The sequence below is a fragment of the Sitophilus oryzae genome, unplaced genomic scaffold (genome assembly GCF_002938485.1).
Source record: "Sitophilus oryzae breed Bouriz unplaced genomic scaffold, Soryzae_2.0 scaffold_573_pilon_pilon, whole genome shotgun sequence".
In the NCBI taxonomy this organism is placed as follows: Eukaryota; Metazoa; Arthropoda; class Insecta; order Coleoptera; family Curculionidae; genus Sitophilus; species Sitophilus oryzae.
Window position 1 is genome coordinate 95,568 of NW_022147166.1, and position 13,810 is coordinate 109,377.

At 31.4% G+C, this 13,810-nt stretch overlaps 1 protein-coding gene across 1 annotated transcript; it reads left to right on the plus strand.

Moving 5' to 3' along the window:
• Positions 1-7,672: 7,672 nt before the first annotated feature.
• On the plus strand, positions 7,673-9,192 carry LOC115887398. The gene has a single exon (XM_030906811.1). It carries the CDS (start codon positions 7,706-7,708, stop codon positions 8,642-8,644), a length of 939 nt encoding a protein of 312 aa, XP_030762671.1. The 5' UTR covers positions 7,673-7,705; the 3' UTR covers positions 8,645-9,192.
• Positions 9,193-13,810: the final 4,618 nt, after the last annotated feature.

Sequence of the window (13,810 nt, forward strand, 5' to 3'; positions counted from 1 at the left end):
ATAAAAATATTTATTGTTTAATACAAAAGGACGAGGTTGGTTAAGCTTTCTTCCACCTCGCCTAAAAAATTACAATGAAAGCAACAATTATTTCTTATAATAATAATAATAATAATAGTAGGTGCATATAGATAATGCCAATACTACACTAAGCGAAACATAGGATAATATTTATAATATCTTATATAAAATACGATTATGAAATTCAAATACCACCAATAATACAAAAAAAATATTCAAAACCCACAAACAGATAAATGAATTAAAATTAAGTAAAATATTGAAAAGTTCAACAAGTCAGTAACAAAGACTGATGTGCCAATAAAAACCTGCATAGTTCACGCTTAAAGGAAAATGTGGTGAGATCCAACATATGCAATATCTGATTCATGTAATATGGTGCAGAATATGAGAAACTACCCTTAAATTTACTTGTGCTGTACTTCGGAATGCTAAATGTATTGGTTCTAATGTTTATATTATGCACGTCAGATCTTTTAGAAATAATATTAAATAAATAGGTCGGTGATTTTGTTTTATAAATTTTATATAAAAACATAGATATCAGATACTGCATACGCCCAGCCACGCATAAAATTTCCCTATTCTTCAAATATGGTGATATATGGTCTCTATATGGTATGTTATCTACAAATCTTAAGCAGCTGTTTGGTATTCTTTACAGTTTGTCCGTATTATATTGTGGAAGATAGTTATAATACAGTGCGCAACAGTATTCCATAGAGGGAATAATTAATGTTTTGACAATTGTCAATTTTAACTCTGATGAGAATTTGTATTTAAATGGGTATAGTGTTTTTAACTTAAACATTGAGACTTTATATACAGACCGGACCACCGTAGTAGTAACATAGGCAGAACCGGACGAATTAGCGTATACCCATCCGCCGGATAGAAAGCAGGCGAAAAAATGTGATAAAATAAAAATAGGTAGATATGTGATACGAATGTTACAGAATTTTATTTATTCGTGTTTTAATAGCCAAAACGAATACGTAGATTCTCTACAGCTCTCGTGTAAAATTTATTTTTTAAGTAAAATAATGGATGTTTACGAAGTTCGTGAGAAAATTCAAATTGTAAATTGAAAAATGGTATTTCCAAAATAGGTCTTATCGGGATATACAAACAATTTTTCCACAAACTTTTGTAAACAGGCCAATTCCATCTTTACCTACTATATCAAGAGTTATTAATAATTTTGAAACACATGGGTGCGTGTCCGCACAAAAACACAAAATGCCTGATGTGTTGATTAATGAAGAACAGGAGTTAAAGCAAGTGTTTGGGGTGGTTTTGTAGGAGAGCATATGATTGGTCCATTTTTTATAAAGGGTAATTTAACTGTTGCAAAGTATTTGGACTTGTTACAGCAGCAGATTGTCGCTAGAATTCGTGAGTTATTAGGAGAAAAATTCCAAAATGTCTGGTTTCAACAAGATGGTTGCCCTGCCCACAATACCCGTATTGTTCAAGAATATTTGAACAATACTTTTCCCAACCGTTTAATTAGTGAACATGGAACTATTTTGTGGCCCGCTAGATCACCAGATATTTCTCCCAATGATTTCTTTTTGTAGGGTTATGTAAAATCCAAAGTGTATGGTCATAATAGGGCTAATAATCTGGATGAGCTTCAAGTAAAAATATGAGAGGCTTTCCAAACTATTAGCCCTAATATGTTAGCCAATGTCAGACGGGGATTTTACGACCGCCTAGGCTTCTGTCTAGCACAAGAAGGTGTTCTTTTTGAACACTTGTTATAACTTTTTTTATTTGGAGTAATATTTAATTTTTTTTCGGGTTTAGAGAATTTATTTATTTTTAATTTTGGCCTGTAAACACACTCAAATAATAAATATATAAGTATTTTTATTTTAAATGTTACCTTAAGTAAAGGTAAACACTTAAAATGAAAATAATAAATACTCGGCACTTCTCGCGTTGTATTCCTAGTGTCACCACCGACCCGTCCAAGCACAACTGCAACTGCGTACTGCCTGACCAGCCGACTAGCCGGCAGTGAATCTCGAGTACGAACGCAAATCGAGTAAACGTAAATTCGTCCGGCAACTTGCTATGTTACTAGTAGCCTGGTCTTCTCTGTATATGGTTTACGTGTGAGAATGTAAAATGATCGTCAAAATACACTCCAAGGTTTCTAGCAGAAATCACCCAATCAATAGAACCGCCACTAGTACCTGCAGATAATGAAAATCTGTTTTCAATCAAGTCCTTCTGTTTTTTAGATCCAATGCATAATGCTACAGATTTGGTAATGTTTAAACGAAGACCATGGTTAGTAAGATATTCGTGAATACTGTTCAGATCAAAATTCAAATTATTTATTTCAGTAGCTACGTTACCCATGTTGAAAGATTTGTATACTTGAATATCATCTGCATAAAGATGAATATTTGAAGTAGACAGTGAGTTATGAATATCGAAAATAAATAAAGAAAACAATAATGGACCGAGAATGCTGCCCTGCGGAACACCTGTCTTTGTTTCCAAAAGTTTAGAACACAGGAAACCGTCATTCATAACAACCTTCTGTAACCTATGTCGAATATAACTATCGATCAAACCCAATGAAGACCCTTGAAACCCTAAAAATCTCAACTTAGAAATCAACATATAAAAATTTACGAGATCGAATGCCTTAATTTGATATAGAAGTACCAAAATAGTCGGGTTTGACCGATCCAACCCGTGAACAATATCATTCGACACTTTAAGGAGAGCTGTTTGTGTACCGTGTCCCGTTCGAAACCCTGACTGTATGTTTGGTATTAACATTTCTCGTTCTACGTAGGTATTAATTTGTTTCTAATTTATTTTCTCAAATATTTTTGACATTGCTTATAAGATGCATATAAAATGATATAAACCGCATGCAGACCAAGGCGCCGATCAAAAAATCTAAATAAAGGGAGAAAAAATTATTTACTATTTTATTTTTAAGTTTTTTTAATACAGTTTAATATAAATAAAATTGAAAACAAATTTCTTGCAGTATAGGTATATAATAAAATTATATAAGGATTCTTTCCACTTAACTGCTGATATAGAAATTTAATTCTACGCTGTGTTTGTCATAATGTGGACCAACCTGCTCTCACTACCGGTTTCGGAGTCCTACTCCAACATCAGGTGAGCTTGGGCATATCCACAAAATGAAAATCACAGCGCAAGGATAGTTAATTTCGACATGTCGGAAAGTGCCGGTTAGATTAAGTCCCGAACGGGAGATAGTGGCCTGCGTGCAATGGTAGTACTTTCGACTTTAGAATTAAATTTCTTTATCAGCAGTTAAGTGGCAAGAATCCTTATATAATTTTATTATATACCTATACTGCAAGAAATTTGTTTTCTATTTTATAATTTGGCTTGCCTGAAAAAAAAGCCTTTTACCATCTTTTTACTATCGATAGTTGCGCCTCGGTGGTACGAAAGTACTACCATTGCACGCAGGCCGCTATCTCCCGTTCGGGACTTAATATCTAACAGACACTTTCCGACCTGTCGGAATTAACTATCTCTGCGCTGTCGTTGTCATTTTGTGGATCTGCCCAAGCTCACCTGATGATGGAGTAGGGCTCCGAAACCGGTTGATCCACATTATGAAACACAGCGTAGAATTAAATTTCTATATCAGCAGTTAAGTGGCAAGAATCCTTATATAATATAAATAAATGTATTGTTTAAGTATCTGTAGAGGTTAGTAATGTATGGCTATCGTTTCTTTCCATTTAATAAACGTAAGCAAAAATTAAAAAAAAATAAAAAAAAATAACAAACTTTTAACTTCTCCTCTAATTATATCTCAAAATCTGCGAATAATTTCATTTTGACCTTCGATTATCATCCATCCAGGAAAATTTTGGTTAGAAAAAAAAACAGTGTGTGCACTATGTGCACATATTTGAAGTGAAACTTCTTACTAACAGCTATTAAATTAAAGGATTTGAAGGACATGTTTGTAAAAGTGCAAATGCAAATGCCTAATAACGTTAACGCCCCTTGAAATTTATTTAAGAAGAGAGTTGCCGGATAGTCCTAGTCAGGGGGGTGACAGTGAAATAGGAAAATTGGAAACAGTCATTAGTGTCATTCCTGTCATCTCCTGACGACAAGTATGGCCGCCTAGACAAGGACAGCAATGTTTCTATCTAACTATTGTCTAACTTCACAGTTTAAAATTGACAGATTTGTTCTAGAACAAAAAACAAATTTCGACGCCATTTTAATTTTCTCCGTTCTCTCCGTTTAGTTTGGTTTTGTAAATTCAATTTGATATTTCAGCTGGAATTTATAAATATAAAGGTAATAAAGCTTATAAAATATATATTGCATGAAAAATCCTGATGATGATCCTGCTCAAACCACTCAACGTAAGAAGCTCAATTTTGGCATACAGGTTGATTCTAGGGTGTAGAGGTTCGATAAGAAGGGATTTTTCGAAATTCCAGTTCCAAGAGGGTGAAACCACCCCTCAATTATTACAATATTTTTATTTAAAAAACGGCCAAGTTTCCGAAAAAACGCTTAAACACGTATATTTTATTTTGTTTTTTTTACATATTTTAAGATTTTTTAAAAGTGTATACAGGGTGTTTCGAAAAATCTGGTCATTGATTAATCACGATCCTGCTTAAAGCGCTTGACGTAAAAACCTGATTTTTGGAAAACAGATTGACTTTAGGGTGTCGAGGTTCGATAAGAAGGGATTTTTCAAAACTCGAATTCTAAGGTGGTGAAACTGTCCCTCAAATATTAAAATATTTTTTATTTAAAAACCGGTGAGTTTTTGGGAAAAACTCTTAAACAAGTATATTTTATTTTGTTGTTTTACATATTTTAAGATTTTTTATAAATTTATACAGGGTGTTTCATAAAATATGACCACTGAGTAATGACGATCCTGCTTAAACTGCTTGACGTTTAAAGTTGATCTTTGGCAAACGGATTGACTGTGGGGTGTAGAGGTTCGATAAGGAGCGGTTTCTCGAATCTCAAATTCCAAGAGGGTGAAAACGCCCCCCAAATATTACAATATTTGTTATTTAAAAAACGGTTAGTCTTTCGGGAAAACGTTTGGACAAGCTTAATTTATTTGGTTTTTATATATATTTTGATTTTTTTTAATAATCATACAGGGTGTTCCAAAAAGTTGGGTAATTTCTTATCCACGATTCTGCTTAAACTGCTTGACGTAAAAAGCTTATTTTTGGCAAACGGATTTTTTGAAAGTCAAATTCCAACGAGATGAAACTACCCCTCAAATATTACCTAGTTATATAATAATATCGCCATATTGTTTTTTCTCATGCTGACATAAATGTGAGAAAATTTTATCCAGTTTGTATGTTAATGAAAATTCTTGCTTTGCTTTATCATCACCATTACAAATGATTAATTCGACGCGAACGAAGTCGCTGGTACACGCTAGTAATACAACAAATCTGATAATACAATCTGATTGTTATCCGACTGAAAGTCTCTTTTTGCTTCTTTTGGATTTATAAACCAGGTCTCTTTGACAATAATGGACGCTTTTTTGAAATAGTATATTTATATTTTATACCTATTAATATTTTTACATTGTTAATTTTAGTATAAAAAACATTGTTTTTCTGTTTTTCGGTTTTTGTATAGGCTCCCGTTTTCATGTTTCTGTCCCCGTTTTCTGTCCCTGAAGGCTGTGAATACGTGTATTTATTTACAAATGACTGCAGAGATGACTGTAAGTCATGCTTATACCTTACTAATTTACGTCAAAACTGCATATAATTAAGTAGTTGACATAGAAATCATACAATCCTTTATTTTTTATATTTATTTAGTCCATTTGTCTCATATTTCAAATAAATAAGTTTGAACAAATTTTTATTTTGTTTTATTTATGATAAGAAATGTACAAAATACATTTAAACTGAAAGAAGGCCCGCCATTGAATAACCGGAAACGGAAATAAAAATGAAGCCATCATGTCAACCTGTCAATTGGAAAATTAGTTCTCCAGACGACAACGAAGGCTTTCGGTAACGTATCCTGTTTCCACGATTTACCACAGAGTTGACACTTCTTTCTAGTTAATTATTTTATGGTCCTAGTAGCTTAGGTCTTTAAATTAATTAAAAAAAGGAGAAATTTTCAACCTAACCAACAATTTGTGTGTTTACATGTTTTTGTTTACATGTTTTGTTCATTATTTATAGTGATTTACAGTATTTTTGTTAAATTATACAAATATTCTCGTTGATTATTGGTTCGAAATAAATATTACAATGTTTTCCAATGAAAATGCGAGTTGCTTAACTCTAATAATTCTAATTATGAGCTAGCAAATGAGCTAGATGCTGTATCTAGACCGTAATTCAGAAGTTCAGAAGCTACAAACTTATCGATGAAAATATGCATTAAAATTTACTTCTTAGCACACAGCCAGAGGATATTGGTACACATCAGGTATACTATGAAGTTTATTATAATGATTTTCTTAGCTTTAAATGATTTTTTTTGGTGATTGGGCGATCGTGCGATTCCCTAATACCACTTATTTCTCACTAGCTTGTCCGTCAAGGCCGTGAAGTGTTTGGTTTGGTTTGGTTGTGACACGTGACACGCCGCGGCCTTGAATTTTTACTCCCATCCTGCGTAAAGAAGTTTCACTTCAATAATCATATACAGAAAGTTTGAGGATTGTTGGTTTTATCTTATTAAGTAATTGTTAATTTTGAAGTTTAACTTGATATAATATCATTTTAACAAAACTCTAACGATTTTTAATAGACGTATCTGTTGAAAAAAGCCTAAAGTATTCTTTTAGAGCTGCAGTAGAACTATTAATATTTATAAAACAGGACCAATCAATATGATCCCAGTATTCGAACTACATTAATTGACTATTTGCGTTGATTAATAATTGTTCCAAATACTAAAATACTGAATTTTGGATGTGTATGAGACAATGTGGTAAAAAGTAACACCTAAATTTTATGTTAATTTTTGTCGTATGCTTATTTATAACAACAGAGATGTTGACATTCATAACTTATTAATATATTGATTTCTGATTCAAATCCACATTTATTTAGAATCCATCCATCCATACCCATTAATATATAAAAGCTCAAAGGGTTTTTTTGTTACATCCATCCCGCCGAAACCGCTTCACCAATCTTGATGGTTCTTTTTTTAAATGAAAGGTATATATATAATAATATATATATAAAGGTATATAAATATATAATCGGTATGTGTATTTTAAGACGCATGTTGTCTCGCTCCGAATAAGCCTTTAATTTTACAAGTTATAGTTGATAAAAAATTGCAGTTTTTTGATAAGTGGTATATTTTGTGACACCATTCTTAATGAACTAATTTTCAAGTGGATATTTGCAGTGAAAATTGAAATAACTAAGATTTTGCCCTGAACAATAGTGCTATCAGTAAAAAAACAAGTTAATCTCAATTGGAATTTCTGCCTTCATTTTTTGTGCCTTTTTATGGTTTATGGTACGAAGTGAAAATATAAATAAACATGGATGGCAATGAACTTGACCAAAACACATGTATTAAATGTAAACAAACATGCAATGAAGATTTTTATAAATGTGATTCATGCTTAAAGAAAATTCATAAAGAATGCTCCAATTTATCCTCATCTGAGGCGCGTTGCATGCCATTGCAAAAGCGAGTACTACTATTTATTTGTGAAAAATGTAGAAAGTTCATAGCAAGAATGCCCTATATAGTAAAGTTGATTGAAGATATGAAGAAAGATATAGAAGCTTTAAAAAAAACGAATCACCTGAAAGAAACCTATGCTGATACTCTTAAGACTGCAGTAGTAAAAATGCCGATTGTAAACACAAACTTGCCAACTTTGATTATTAAGCCTAAAATTGCTCAAAATACTGAAAAGAGCCGGAAGGAGATACAAAAATCTATAAATCCAATTAGTTTAAATATAGGTATAAGAAACCTAAAAGAAACCAGAAAGGGAAATATAGTGCTAAAGTGTGACACTGAGGGGGAAATAGGGAGGTTAGAAGAAGAAATAGGAAAGAAATTGGGAGGAAAATATGAGACTGATAGACCTAAAAAAGTGTTTCCAAAAATAAAAATAGCAAATTATACTGGAGGAGAATCATCGGATGTACTGGAAAGCATTATAAGAAAGCAAAACCCGTGGATTAACAGAGATGAACATCTAAAAGTAACATTTATAAGAAAATTTAGGAACAAATCAACCTTAACAATTTATGCTGAATGCTCGGGAAGTTTGTATGTTAAAATGTTAACTTATGGAAAAATATACATTAACTGGGAGCGACTACCTGTGTATGAAGATCTTACGATATCAAGATGCTATCAATGTCAGGGTTTCAACCACAAAAACAATAAGTGTACACGAAAACAAGTATGTGGAAATTGTGCTGGAAATCACGTTACAACTGAATGTGAAAGTGAAACTAAAAGATGTATAAACTGTATGACTGCCAACAAACAATACAACACTGAATATGAAATTGATCATAGTGCTCTAGATGCAAGTTGTCCATCGCTCGAATACCACATAAAACTCCTAAGAAGCAAAACAGACTATAATACTTAGTCACATGGTGAATCATTTGCAGGATGAAGTTCTTAATTTAATTAATGAAGATAATGATCTCAGAAGTAAAAGCGTGGATATTGCTGAAATGGAGGAACTGCTGTCTAATGATGATTGTTTTTTAAGGATAATTCATTTTAATATAAGAAGCGTTAATAAAAACATTGACAGTTTACTTACTTTTTTAGAGTCATATAATTTGAGGTATATGGATATTGTTATATTAAGTGAAACCTTTCAACTTGCCACTACAACAAATTGTAATATACCGGGATATCAAATTTTTTATAACAAAGCAAAATTTAATAAGAATGATAGTGTTATGATTTTAGTTAGGGAGGGTATTGTTGTTGATTTTACTATTAGGTTTTTGAATATTTCCCGGGCAACGCTAGGAAGAATAACGTTTCAGATAAATGATATATCTTTTGGGTTGACGGCAGTTTATAAGCCCCCACCCATACCAAATAAAGACTTTACAAATGACATACATAGTTTTCTGGGTAATGAAACAAGGGCGAATATTGAAATTTTTGTAGGAGACATTAACATAAATTTATTGGATAATAATGACAATAATGTTATCGAATATTTGGCTCTAATGAATGCAATTGGTTATCAGTCATATATTAATTCCGTTACGAGATCTCTATCTGAAACATGTTTAGATCATATATTTGTTAAAAATAGTTTTCATTTAATTGGCCTTCAGCTAAATTCCTTTGTCATTCATGAAGATATAACAGATCACAGTCCTGTTGTGCTCACTGTAAGTAGGGTTAACTCTGCCAAAAAAATTCACAGTCCTTTACAAAGATGCAACCGGGGGGGCATTGAAAATGATGAGTAAAAACGTAAAAATATGATTAGTGTTAATATGAGTGTATTACATACATATGTTTAAATAACGAACTTAACAAAAAACAACAGATTTAAACATTCACTGAAAAAGTAGTAATGTTAACATTAAATAAAACATTATCAATAATAATTATGCGATCGCACCTTATCCCTAAAACAAGCAAGCAAAAAAACCTCGAAAAAAACAAAATAACATACAAAACATCAGGTTAACATGATGACAGATCATGATCAATGACAGATAAAGAATTCTTACGGAAAGTTACACTTTACGATATAATTTTTTAACTGTTAAAGGCAAACCCCATTTAAACACAAAACTTTTTAATACCTACTACTGTATCTAAAAGACTTTTTTTTTAAATTACTAAATTCTTAGCCACGCTTCTGTTTTTCTTGGCTGTTGTGCGTCACGTCAAAGATTAACAGGCCCACGTTTGCACCACAAGGCGATGCTGCAGACCACTAGGTAGACCGGTCGTAGAAATTTATGTTATACAACTTGTAGTCAATCTACACAAATATTATCAAAAACTTTTTACTTTTAAAATGTGTTCAGATTTTGTAAAAAGTATAGGTCAAAATCGCAAAACTTAAATTTGATATGAGTTTCTTAGTTTTTAACTAATATAGTGGCGAATTACAAAAATTCCTTTTCAATGAAAATTAATGAGTTAAATAAAATAATTTAATAAATTACTAGCTTTTTCTCGCGACTACGTTCGCGTTACACCTCGAATCGTTCATGCATTGATTTAAATGATTTTTACTTCTTTATAGAGAGCTAGTGAGCATAGATGTTTTTTATTTTTCATCTTTTTTTTATTTATTAAGAGCACTAATACTCTCTTTATAGGCTATTTTTTATTCTTTGAAGGATAATTGAGAAAGATATATTTCGTTATGATGTCACTAAATAAACCCTTGTATAAAATTTTATACTGTCTGGTTTATAATGTTATAGTATTGCATTTTCGTACAGCAAACTTTCATTCCCTATTCTACTCTCTAAGGGTATAAATTTCATAAATTCGCTTTACCTTTGTGCCAATTTTTATGTGTATAATCCAGAGATCACCAAGTTTTATATAAATTTTTACTAACTTTACCCATTTGGTTGATGAATTTCAAAAATTTCTTCTAATTCTTTTTATAGGATTTCATTCTTCTAGACCAAATAGTAAGGCATTTTCATACAACAAACTGTTCCGAGATAATTTTACTCTCTAAGAGGATGAATTTCCTAAAATCGCTTTGTGTAACTAATTCACTAATGTCGTTTAAACGAACCTTTGTGCTAATATTTATGTATGTAAAGCTGGCGGCATGAACTCACTCTAAAATATCTAAAAACGCAATATATAATCTAACTGACACACCACTGACAATGACAAATAATTTATTTCTGGAGGTATTGTGTGTAGGTGTTTTTCAGGTATGTTTTAGTATTTAGTCGTTTTACACAAAGAAATAGCCATTAAGCACTATAAAAATACTTCATAACAAATCTACACATTTAAAAAAAGAATCATCAAGATTGGTAAAGCGGTTTCGGCGGGATGGATGCAACAAAAAAACCCTTTGAGCTTTTACATATGTATGGATTAATTATTTTTCCAACATATTTTACTTTGCAAATTTTTATAAATATTCAGACTCGCCAATATCGTACTCCACCGTGTCCAGCCTGTTTAGCCAAACGTAAGCCGATTCCTCTTCGGCGGCGTCGTGACCCTGGCCGAAGGAAGAGTCTTGAAGACGCTCATCCGCGCATAGGAATAAGTTGACTGCGTAGCGTATTGCGTATTAATCGATTCTGAAACTTTCTATTTCGTGTATAACATGTTACGCAAGTTTATTATTTTAATCTCGATTTTAATGGATAAATGTGTGAAATGCATGAATAAGGAGAAATTAGTCTTATTTTGAAAGGAAAATATAGAAAAAACTCTTTTTATAGAAAAAGTCTTTATACTAACCAGAATCCGGTGACATATATGCGGTCTCACCGGAAACATTACTTATTACTTCGCATAACTTGAAGAATATCTACTTTTAATAATGAACACTTCAGAAATACACCAGTAAGAACATTTATTATTTGAGATTAAAACTCGAATTAAATTATAAATATTAGTTACCTATGTTGTTATAGCTTTTATAGGCCTGTTTAACGACTTAATAAGTTACCTAGCGAAAAAAATCTGTGCGCGTACCTACCACTATTGTTACAGGTTAATTCGTTAAAGAAATATGTTACACAAGTTAAAAAACGCTAAAATTTTAATGGTATTACTTGTGCATTATTGGCCTTATAATGTAATTTGTTGGAATTATATCTTCTTTAAATATAATTAGACTTTTTACCGACTTTTAAGTTACCTAGGAAAAAATCTGTGCACGTACCTACCAGTATTGTTACAGGTTAATTCGTGAAACAAATGTGTTACATATTATTCGTGGTATCAGTGGTATTATATTGGAATCAGCTTGGCATTAGTGGGGCATTATATGAGACATTTTGGTATTTAATTTGTATTTTTGTCATTATTTTGGCATTAGTATACAGACATTTGTCAGCGGTTTACTCTTTGTAGATAATCAAAAAGTTTTTTGATAAAATTTGCTTTTTATGTCAGATCATTTCTATGAAAAATTACATTAGATTTTTATTAAAGACGCTGGGTAATTAAAACATTGACTAATAAAGCTTGTCCACTTTAAATAAGGGGTCACGAAATATCCTCCTTGGAGTGTTTGGGTTAAGGGGTGTATAATAAATTAATCGTTGTTTTATAATAAAAACCATAAAACATTTTTTTGTGAGTAAAATAATGCAATGGTTGGATATCTCTCCTTTATAATTAGGTGACTAAAAATACACTAAAATAATCTTGTACTTATTTAGTAATTACGTCAATATTAATTAATTGACTTTCTAATCTATTCTATTTTATGTACAAATATATTATTAAATTTTAAGCATTAAGTAATAAAACACTTTGTGCCCTCTTATATCGTAAGAGGTTACGAAATATACTCCTGGTTACACTCCTTACAGAAAACAGTGTAAGGGGTGTAAATAAATTGTATAATCACTGTTTTTTAAAATAAAAACTATAAAACATTTCTTATTTGTGAGATTAAAAAAACAAAACAATGCATTGGTTAACATAAGTACATTCAATACATATGTGTTATAACATAATATGTGTTATAACATAATATAGCCATTACTATTATTACCATTATTATTAAAATAATATGTGTGTAACATATTTCTTTAACGAATTAACCTGTAACATGTATATGCTCAGTATATTTTTGTTTAACAAACCAATCAGGAAAAATCCAAAATCTACCGTTATAGGAGGTATAAGATGATTAAACTTATATAATGACAACTACTTATCGGATAACAAATTAATTACTACTGTCAGCTAGTTCAGCTACTGTCTAGGTAGAATATACCTAGAGTACCTACACCTACCTATGATGTAGGTAGATTAAAGCTTATTTTGACGTTACCTCTCACTTCGGTGTCACAAGCTGAATTTTTCAGGGATGGAAGTACAGTACATGATATGGGGACCCTTATTCCGAAAGTAGTACAAAATTAGACCGGGTAAAAGGGCACTATCATCAAAAATCGATATATTAATACCACCGTATAGAGAAAACAAATACTTATTTTTTGATCCAGTACACAATAAAGTCTTCGTAGGGAGTAATTTTTATAATTATTTACAATAAAACATTTCCATTAGCGCTTATGACCAAAAAAAACTTTAAACATGAATAATCATTTCAATCTTGCGAAAATTTGGTTTAAAATAGATTTTTTAATATAACTTTATTTAACGAAAAACGAAGGCCTAAATGAAAAAAAGAAACAATTTAAAAGTTTCGCTTATGTCTTGACAAGGTATCAAAGCAAACCCCATATTTTTTCCTTTTAAACTAATAAAGATATATCAATAAACAATTAGCGATGTAATGGTTTTTGCGCGCGCTGGCCGACTGCCGCCGCTGCGCCGAGATTTCCTATACCCTTGTATATATGACGTCATGGTGTGGCAAATGTAGCATTTTAATTCGATTTGGGCTCCCTTATATAGGATAACAGAAACATTTTCAATGTTAAAACACTTAATCAGGAACATCAAATAAAATCGAAAATAAATATAAATAAACTAATAGACCAATTACGACAGTGTGATTGGTCAAATGTTATTGATAAAACTGACCCTCAAATAGCTACACAATTGTTTTTATCTACTTATATGGAATTACTTTCTAAATCTA